General features: G+C 37.2%; 2 protein-coding genes and 1 non-coding gene across 3 annotated transcripts; 1 reads left to right on the top strand and 2 right to left on the bottom strand.

Moving 5' to 3' along the window:
* Positions 1-3,352: 3,352 nt before the first annotated feature.
* LOC106326934 (trehalase) lies at positions 3,353-6,577 on the bottom strand. Its single transcript, XM_013764904.1, has 11 exons — positions 5,702-6,577; positions 5,440-5,559; positions 5,247-5,362; positions 5,059-5,159; positions 4,858-4,967; positions 4,704-4,776; positions 4,441-4,602; positions 4,276-4,363; positions 3,984-4,083; positions 3,673-3,886; positions 3,353-3,556 (listed from the first exon to the last, which is right to left on the bottom strand). Exons 1-11 carry the CDS (start codon positions 6,373-6,375, stop codon positions 3,473-3,475), a joined length of 1,842 nt encoding a protein of 613 aa, XP_013620358.1. The 5' UTR covers positions 6,376-6,577; the 3' UTR covers positions 3,353-3,472.
* A 1,131-nt stretch (positions 6,578-7,708) lies between these two features.
* LOC106296080 lies at positions 7,709-8,122 on the bottom strand. Its single transcript, XM_013732134.1, is given in 1 exon segment — positions 7,709-8,122. A coding segment is annotated over 1 exon segment (243 nt). The 3' UTR covers positions 7,709-7,879.
* Positions 8,123-8,316: 194 nt separating this feature from the next.
* TRNAG-CCC lies at positions 8,317-8,387 on the top strand. Its single transcript has one exon. It is a non-coding gene; the product is annotated as a tRNA-Gly (tRNA).
* Positions 8,388-10,416: the final 2,029 nt, after the last annotated feature.

The raw sequence follows: 10,416 nt of genomic DNA, 5'->3' as shown, positions 1-10,416 counted from the left end.
CGGTCAAGCTATTGATTTTGTGGCCGACATTTCTTTCATTCATGCACAAGCTCTTGACAACCTTCAGGCATCTTCGGCGAAATACAAGTTGGATGTGGATCGTTTTCGACGTCGTCTACAGTTCAAGGAAAGAGACTTGGTTTGGGCAGTGTTGACGCGTGATAGGTTTCCTCCCCGAGAGTACAATAAGCTTAAAGTTCGTAAGATCGGTCCATTAGAAATTCTTCAGAAGATTAATGACAACGCGTACCGCGTCAAGTTGCCTCCTGATAGCCGTTTCTCGGACGTCTTCAACGTTAAGCACCCCACTCCTTTCGTGGTCAAAGACGAGATTGAAGATTCAGGGACAAATCTTTTCAACCCCGGGCGATCTGATGCAGCGTAGGACGTGATTCCTATATCGTTTTGGTTTTACTTTTATTTCATATTTCCTTTTGTTTTAGATAAACATAAGTTAGCTTAAAACTAGGAGGATTGCCATTAAGACTTAAGGATCCAAGATTAGATTCTAATCCCTAAGGACTTAAGACTTTCTTATTAGTATATAAAGTAATCTCTTAGCTTTGTGAGAGACACCTTTGAATTGAATTTTAATAAAGAAACTTTCAGCATCTTGATCTCTTGTTCTTCGGCAGATTTATATCTCAGCTAACAACAAGTTTGTGTGATATCTTGGGGATTCTCAGACTAAACAAGACTTCTGCAGCTTACCTATATCGATTACTTCATTACATAACCAAGATATATATCATCATTTTCTAACAAAGTATATCACATTAAACCATCTCTTTAGTTAAGTTAACAGCATGTCAGGAAATAAAATTGGTTTGAGGATGCTATTGTCACTTTCAATAATCGTCTCAAACCACCATTTAGGATGACGAACTTGATATATAATATGCGTAGTTATCAGTTACATATTCTACCGAAATTAAAAGTACCTTTTCTATTGTATTCTATGATGAATATTCTTTTCTGGCTTATGCGTTTCTCTTTTGTTATAGTTAGATAAAGGTGAAGTTCCTCATCATAGCGAATGGAATGGCGTCTTTCTTATCAAGCGAAAAGGTGTCATGGGACAATTTCTGGTTCAATCATACAACACAAAGCTGAATTGAATAATTATTATTAAAAATTATAAAAACATTAAGAAATTTACTTATATATAGTCCGAATATATATATGCAATACTCATAAAGGAGAAGAAATATTACGTACCATTCTTCACATTTATATTACATGTGCTCTTATGCAATGATACTCATTGTCCAGCTCCTACATTCATAGATCATTCGTATTTCACCTTTGAATAAATTGAAAAATCATTTTTATAACCGAGATAAAAGGATTTCTGAAATGAAAAAAAAGATCAGTATGACTCAAATGTTTAGGAAACTAAATGGTATTCTATTTCCAATCTTAAACATCTTTAAGTTTGACTAATGAGAAAGTGCACATGGGATTTTGGGAAACAAAATGAATTTTGACCAGCAGCAAACCAATCCCTACTTGGCCGGAAGATTCTCTCTCTATGCATCATCCGTTGTCATAATCTAAACTGTTAACCATTATTTTTCCAATCTGTATTTTTAATGTGATTTTAAGTTCATAGCCAATAGTTTAATATCATTGCAACTTGTGTTTCCGATTCCAAGATTAGTTTAGGGCCGTCTAATTTATTATCCCTTTTATAAAATGACCGACCCATTATCTCAATTTTTCTATTAGGATTCGTCGGGTACAATCTGATTCATCCAAACGCAGATTCTGATTGTGATCAACTTTTTCCAACTTATATGAACCTTTTTCCAGCTTAGATTAAATAACTGATGATTAAGCGAAAATCCTACTAAAAAATTTTGGTTTGCCAACTATATTTGACTAATAATCTACTTTTTTGATCACGCAACAGTCATTAATCACTTATTTAAGTAGCATCAATGAATAATCTAGCCCCCACTCACCATTTCAATCCAACAACTCATATAACACCAAATGAAGTGTTGGATTCCATAGTTTTATAATCGTAATTGGATGTGAATTGCTTTAGTTTGCTCTCGACTTAGTATGTGGACATGCCTATAGCTGGGCAGGCCGAAATTCATCGGATGTAGCCGCAGCTTTGCGTGCCGTAATTAAATGTTATGGGAGTTTTGGATCAAAGCTAATCTTTCATAGATTTGTACTATTATGTTTTCTTTCCCTGCAGTATTCAACCAACAGTGTCAATGTTTAACTGAGTATTTAGAAGTTTCCTGGAATATTTTTTTTTCAATGGAATAAAACTTAGTTTAATATACAAAATGGATCCATAATTTTTGAAAGGAAAAAAACTTTATCTTGAATTAAATATTACTTTTCAAATGATAAATATTTTCATAAATAATTTAAATTGTTATGAAAAATACAAAATTAACCCTCCTAAATAATTTATAAATGTTTAAAATTATTTATAGAAGTTTACAAACTCAAATACACCCATAAATACAAAACCCTAAACAATAATTACTAAACATAAACACAAATGTTATGATATTTTTAATTGTGTATTTATGAAAAGTGGTATCCGGGTGTATTCAACTGAGAGTTTTAGGTGATTTGTATTAAAATGACAAATCCACTTTTATTCAAACATAAATTTAAAAATTCATTTAAAATTCACTGTTATTGATTTAACATTTCGTAGAGTACTCTAAAATCCATTGTTATTGAAAATATTTTAAATTGTGGAGTTTTAAAGTTTTCAAGTGATTTTAGGGTGTTTAGGTGAAGTTTCTTAGTTAAAAAAATTAAAACCCAAATCTCATGGTTTTAGGTTATATTCTAGATGAGTTTAACAAAAATCACCCAAATCTCTACAATTTATTGAAATCATTTAAAACTCCATTAAAAATATGTTATATTGAATACACCCCCTTGGTGTATTTCAAACAATTTTTCTGGATTTTGAACACCATAAACCGTATTTTAGTTAGCTCATATCATTCGTTGATCTATTTTATATAAATAAAAGTCCAAAATGCTTTGTTCATACAATTTTGGTTAAGTCATACCATTCATCTATTTTAGATACTAATATGGTTATGACTTATGAGTGGTTTTAATAGATTGAACAGCCTAAACCGTATTCAAATTGATTTCCTTGGTTTAGTATCGTAAATTTGGTTTGCATGGTCTGAATTAACTGTGGACCGATTTTATGAAGAATCATTGGATATTTTGGTTATATTGTATAGAATGTCGTTTGCCTAGCTCTTTTTAGTGAAAAATATAAATGAACTAGCTTGAAATCGATCATAAGTTGGGATGATGATTATATCGATCACAAAATATCTGGAACACCAAAACATTCTAACCGAATCCACACAAAAAGTGAAACTACTAGTAAATTACCACTATCATAAAGTTTAAATAAAATTGCAAATTATGAAGTAATTCCTTTTATTTAATGTTTAATACAAAAGTAGTAAATCTACGGTTCAATGCTCAGGTCAGAGGGCCATCCAAACTCCTCCAAGAATGCTAATATAACTCCGTTTGACCATCCAAATCCCGTCTGCAAGATAAAAGTCAAGAATGCTAATATAACTATGTTTTCTGCATTTTAGACCCCTTAATAGCTAACTAAGTAAAAGAAGTTGAATTAGAGTGCTTAAACTAAAAATGTTTTACCTGTGGCTTATATTCCCCTCCACCACCATATGCACCAAACTCTGAAACATTGAGCTTCTCATGAACAAACCCACTTGTCTTGTAAACACGATAGCTACTTCTTATCCATCTCCTTGCAATCTCCTCTGCCAACTCGTTAGCTTCCTTTAGACCAGATCTTGCGAGTCCTGTAACTATCAGCTCTTGTTGCGGTGCCCATCCATTAGGATCGTCCCTTTAACACATTGCAAGCACATCTCAACGTTAAAAATGTTTCATTAAGAAATTTAAATATTCAAAGTGAAACTTGAACCACAAGTAATTTCATTTACCATTGTTGTCCCGAGTTTGTCAAAGAGGTTAGGATTCCAGCGGGAGCGATGAGTCCTGAGTTTTCAAGAGCCTTCACAACTTTCTTGACAAGGATTTCATCTACATGTTACCAGATAAAACGTTCAGATCCAAAGATATGTACATGTTATTAGAGACAAAGTCTCCCACATTGTAAGTTGGAAATCATATTAACTAGTATCTAATGGAGATGGGCCAATATAATTGGTTTTAGGTTGGAAGGCAATCAAATTTAATAAATGTGTGCAAATAAACATGTAGACATAGTTTTACCTGAATGGAAGGAACTAGTCCAGATTGGAGCAAAGTTAGATGCAAAAACATTGTTGTTTTGGTTCTCAGCTTTCCATGTCTCAGGCTCCTGAAGACACAAACGTGTTCCCAATGTTTGAATACCATTACAAATCCGATAATGTAACTAAAGATTCTTTAACTTACATCACCATTGGAGGAAAGCCAGTAATCTAGCCACTGCGCTGCTTTTTCATTCCAAAACACGGTCTCAAACGCTTTCTTTCTCGCTTCTGACGCTTTCACAAAACGCTCTGAACCATTTCTATCTCCAGCAATCTCCATCATAAACGCTATATCGAGTTCCATCTAAGGGAAAAAGAAGATCAGTACAAGGCTCAAGCATAGTCATGTACAATCTTGAACCATAAATGAATAGAGATCTAATGTGATCAAGAAAGTAAACAAACCTTGAGAAGAAAGACGTTTAGATCAACAGGAACAACTGATGTTGTAGCCATCGTTGTAAAATTAGGAGGGTGTCTGCACAAAACATTATTGATATTAATTCAGTGTGACAGTAATATAAACGATTCTAGTAACAATTTTGATAATTAATTTAACCTCATCCATCGCGTGCTGAAGTCGCATCCTGATTCAGCAGCCGTAGCTATATCTCGATGGAACCGTTGTTTCTCTAACGTACTCGAAAACCCCGATGCTGATTCTTGATCCTGTGAGCGAGCGAGAGAGAGAGTCTAAATATCTTTTTCCCAGTTAAAAAAAAACTACAGTTAACTTGAGGTAATGAGACAAGAAACATACGAACACAGAGGATTCAGGTCTAGGCATGTTCCACATGGCGTAATACCGGCTTAAGATGTGATCATTGCCACTTGCGTCTCGAATAACAACCTTATGTTTTCCTACAAAATTAAAAGATACTTATAATATAACGAACATGAAATATAAGAACACACCATATCATTATTTAACTCAACTAAAAAACTAACCTGAGTTCCAGAACTCGTACTCTTTGAGAAGCACAGGGATAGCTTTCCTCACAAGTTCTTCATCTTTGGTTACGTTATAGATCTCATAGACCATTGAGCTCAATAGAGGTGGTTGGCTTGTAACAATAAAAAAAAAACAGCCTATTACTCTCTGTTACGCGACATTTTACGATGATTATCGGTTTTGGTTTACCTTCGGTTAGTGTAATAAGCTCTAGCACCGTTCAAAGCGTAACCATAAGTCTCCACAAGTGACATCAGGTTCGTCACCAAACCTTTGGCCGTAGTGAACATTTTACTCGTCAAAAGTCCTCTGCACGTGCAAAAGCGCACCACATAACATGACATCGACACGTGAGCTCGTGTTGCGTAGTCAACACGGAATATTAAAAGGAGTTGAAGAATTAATTATAGAAGAAAAAAAACAATGGTGTGAGAAGTTGATGAACACTGACTTGATAACCCAATAAGAATCCCAGTAATAAACTTCTCTGAATCTCGAACCGGGAATGATAACCGGTTCCGGCAACGGGAGAAGCGTGTGCCGGTCTGGTGACTCTATCACGGAGTCAGAGACCCTGCAGCTTAGGGTTCTCCACAGGCAGTGTACCTCACGCGCCCATTCTCTGACCTGGTCGTTCTCCACGTTGGCGAGAAACTCGGTGGGATCTGAGACGAAGTCCTCTGGCTCGTGGTGCACCAGATCGATCCCTGCATCGTCGAAGTATTCGTGGACGAACTTTTCAAGCTTCTCCACTGGCACTGACAGGTCACGTGACCCGGTCGTGAGATCGTCGAAGACGGACTCGGCGGTGGAGAGATCGTGAGGGAGCTTGAGAGACAGGTCGATGTAGAATTTAGGGTCAGGCTTCTTGGAGTATGATCGGAGTGCCGTGAGTTGCACGCGCTGGAGGAAGGTGACGAGTGGGGTCGTCTGAACAACAGGACCTGAGTCTGAGACTCCCATGGAAGTAGCAAAAGACAAACAGAGGAACAAGACGATCAACAACAACGGAGAAGTGAAACGCTGTCGTTTTAGGTCTAAGGAGGTAGCAAAGAGGGAGTATTTGTAATGAGACGAGAAGGAGAGTGTAGAGATTGGACTAGTGTTATGTTTGTGTGAATTCATAACCAAAGGTATGAACTTTGACTAGGGGTTTTAAGAAGAACGCATACGAAAAAGGAAAGAAGAGCTTGTTTGGGAAATATATATACCACTGAACCCTCTGGCTGAGTCAGATGATAACGATTAGATTTGTTTGGCAAGTTTGTGTGGATTTGGGATCTTTCTAACAATATGCTCAAGTATCCAAGGCGTCCAAATTCAATACGAACCGAACCTATCAGCAAACAATTTCTAAAAATACGTGATTTTTTAATAAAGTAAGAAACAAAAATAAACTCGCTTTTTTAAGAAGTAATCACGGGAGGAAAAGTCACGGCCTTGGCCTTGCTTATTTATTATTAGTCAAAGCATACACATCATAGGAGCCAGCAGGTTTACTTTTATTTCTTGATTAGAGGAAGCATGCCAAACCGTCCATAAATTAAACTTTTCCTTGATACAAACAAATGATGTAACTCTGTAACAGTAACAACAGAAAGAGTGGATTATGTTATCTTTTATTTCCCTAAACCCTAAAACGAAATGATACGCAAGATGCAAGATGCAAGATGCAAGATGCAAGATGCGACGATGGAGTTTTGACCCTTGAGAGTCATTGTTGATTCAACATTTTGCTTCCTTTGGTAGCTCATGGTGACTGTATCGGCCATTGCACTTATTCATAGTTTAAGGACCTTCACTGCTCCGTTGGTGTCCGGTTCAATTTTAGGATTTGATCTTCTTTCATTTCAGTTTCTGTTGGTTAGTTGTTTTGTTTAGATTTAACTACTGCATTCGGCTAATTTGTTTCTATGTTGTATAATAATTTAATATTTTATCAAAAAAAAAAACATATTGCTTCCTCAGCAATTGGTATAAACCATCATAGATCCATTTCAAGAATCTATATTCAAGAAACACAAAGAACAATACAACCTATCCAACCATAACTTTGTTTGGATCCCAAAAGGACAAAAAAGTTTTGAGTGTGACTCGGTGGATGGTCCCTATAATACATTTGTTTTTATATGCAAAGACGTTTAAACAATATCGTCTCTATATAAGAGAATACTTGGAATCTAGCTAAATCAAACAAAACATTGGGTAGTTCAAGTTAAACACGACATTTACTCTGACCGCATTGAATTTCACATCAAATATCACACACACACACACACACGTGTTAATTTGGAACTAGTTGATGTCCAAGTGTCAGATCTCTGATTATCAATCAGTTGCACTAAACAAACTGAACTTGTTCTGGTTTTAAATACTTGAAGTCAGATTCAGATTGATTAACAAAAGAAACTTCAAACGACTCATCTTAACTACATCAAACCCAAGTAAGATCATCAGGTACAGACAAACAGACAAAGCACTTGAGAACCATCGCAAAACAAGTTCCGAGTCTGACATTTACAAGCATCACACATAATGCTTACATATCGATTACCAGAGGAAGCAAAAAAGAAAAAAAAAAACACGATAGGATTTTCATTACCAAGAGAGGTCAACACCAACACGGAGCTTAAACGGTGTCGTTGGAATGAGGAGCGGCGGAGAGAGCAAGGGGACGGTGGTAGGACTCTTCGTCGTCTTCGTCTTCGTCTTCGTCGTCATGGGAAGTGGAGAGATTGACGCAGGCGCAGCGGTCGAGGGAGGCGAAGAAAGCGGAGATGATCGTGGCGCTGAGCCAGCTCGCTGCCTGATCGATCTTCTCCATGGAAGTCGTCGTGCTAACGTTGGTGCTTATGCTGATGCTTTAGTCCATGACTTACCGATCTGATTAGGGTTTTAGAAGAAGATCGTCGGTGGTGGAATTCGATTATCAGATTCAGAGGGGAAGAGATTTGGGGGTTGTTTGTTTGATTTTGAAGAAACGAAAATGCCAAAGGCGAGGCGTTTGACGAGTAAGCGAATCGATGATACTGTGATAAAGAACTAATTTTCAGCACAGTCAACCAAGCGCATCTGGTGTAGTGGTATCATAGTACCCTCCCACGGTACTGACCAGGGTTCGATTCCCTGGATGCGCAATTTATTTTTTCTATTTAACCTTTTTCTTTTCAGCTATGCTGATATACTAACTAAGCCATCAATTGGACGGGATCATTTCCAAATCTGAATTTAGGCCAAAATGATAAATATGTTTCTTCATGCTTCTTTGACCTTAATGGTTAATTGCAGCATTTTGAAAAGAGAAGTATTCTTTTGAATGCTTAGAAGATTTTAGATCCATAAGCCAGTACATGGATTCAAAACTATGCAAGTTAACCATTTTATACCCCTCCTTTTACAAGATCTTGGACATCTATATTATTCAAACCGAAGTCCTTTTGGTTGGAAACACCGATAGTCGTTTGGAAATATGGATAGCAGTATAAAACATGGGTATCAATTTAGTAATTTCATTAATATAATTACATTAATTGTTTTTTCGTATTTTACTCAGTTTAACAATTTCATTAATAATATTACCTTAACAATACATCACATCATTAATTATATTACTATAATAATAATATAATTAATGAACTTTAACTTTATTTTTAGTTATTAGTTCATCGACATTAGCTTTGTGACAATTATAAAATCAAAAAAGTAAAATAACTGGATTTTGCATTTGTTTTTTTTTTTTTTTTAAAGTTTCAATCAGTAGAAAATTATGTAGGCAAAAACATAATTTAAAGACATGTTTTGTGATAACTCATGATTTTAATAGTATTTAGCATTTTATTTAGCTCATTTTAATCATTCTAGGTTGCATTTAGGTCTCAATATTGCATTTACATGCATAATTGCATAAATAGGGGCTAATGTGCACACTTGAGAAGTTTGGGCTGAAATCGTGAGGTTAATCGTGCAATTTACAACGTTTTGGGCCGAACTGAGAACTATAAAGAGGCGGGGGAGCATTCTGCAAATACCGAGGGTCTGGTCTGCATAATTGGAAACTTAGGGGCAGAATCAGAAAGACGTTTCTGCAATTTTGATAGTTTTGGGGTCAAATCGTAATTATTCGAAATATGAAAGGACCAGAAGTGCAAAACCCCCAAATTCCACCATTGCGGCTCCTCGAGCTTTCACCTGCGACTGAAGAACGACGAGCGCGGCGGTGGAGGCGGATACCACGGCCCGGAGATCCGATCACGGCGAGGAGGCGACGACCTGTACATGAGAAGTTTCCGATGAGGAGTCTCAACGGTGAAGCTCGACTGTGACGGCGAGAAGCACTCCGGCGCTTCAGGACAAGCTGTCATGGCTCGATCTGAGGCCACAGCGGCGATTCTTACCACAGCTGCGACTTGTTGATGACGACGATGGCGTGTATTGCGGTGGAGAGGGAGAACTCGTGGCTGACCACGACGGAGGAGATGAAGCTCGACGACGCGGGTTGGAGGCTCGCGGGATCGTGAACCCGCACGCACGAAGACGTCTCAACTCGGGGTCGAGAGACGCGGGGAGCCGAACCCGCGCGCACGAAGTGTCTGAAGTCGCGACGTCTCGACTCGGGCTGAAGGCCGCGGGTTCCATTACCCGCGCGCATGAAACAGAGACCATTACCCGCGCGCATGAAACATAGCTGCTCGACGGTCCAACGCGGGGAAACCAACTCGGGTTGTCGCCCGTGATTTCTACCCAAGTCGCGTCTTTACGTTAGTCGAATTTTAATGTTTTTAAAGAGCTTTTTACACTTTTTAATGGAAACCATGGACATATAAATACTCTTGTAATTCCAAAGTGGGAGAGAATATTATGATCTATCTAATCACAAAGAACTTTGAATTGAAAGATCTAATTTTGATCATAACTTCTTATCTTTGCTTGATTATTTTGCTCTCTAATCATGTTTAACCTTGAATCATCCATGGTTTTGGGGTTATTCATGTCTATTAGTGAGTAGACTAATCTTGGATTCATGGACTATGGTGATTAAGGGTGATTAGAGAAGATCTAGGGTGTTTAGTGTTAGATTTACTTGTTTCCTTGCTTGTTGAGGGTTCTCAATGCTATTTTACTCTTGATCATACTAAAATAGATCTCTAGGCATTTCCTGCCCACAAG

This window comes from Brassica oleracea, chromosome C1 (assembly GCF_000695525.1).
Source record: "Brassica oleracea var. oleracea cultivar TO1000 chromosome C1, BOL, whole genome shotgun sequence".
Classification (NCBI taxonomy): domain Eukaryota; kingdom Viridiplantae; phylum Streptophyta; class Magnoliopsida; order Brassicales; family Brassicaceae; genus Brassica; species Brassica oleracea.
This window is presented reverse-complemented; position numbering and strand designations above follow the sequence as displayed.

What these genes read in the sequence shown, in the direction of transcription:
- LOC106326934 (XM_013764904.1), bottom strand. Translation starts at nt 6,375, where the DNA reads ATGAATTCACACAAACATAACACTAGTCCAATCTCTACACTCTCCTTC. An exon ending in GTACGAGTTCTGGAACTCAG is followed by an intron (nt 5,160 to 5,246) that starts GTTAGTTTTTTA and finishes TTAATTTTGTAG; the next exon opens with GAAAACATAAGGTTGTTATT. An exon ending in ACAAACTCGGGACAACAATG is followed by an intron (nt 3,887 to 3,983) that starts GTAAATGAAATT and finishes AATGTGTTAAAG; the next exon opens with GGACGATCCTAATGGATGGG.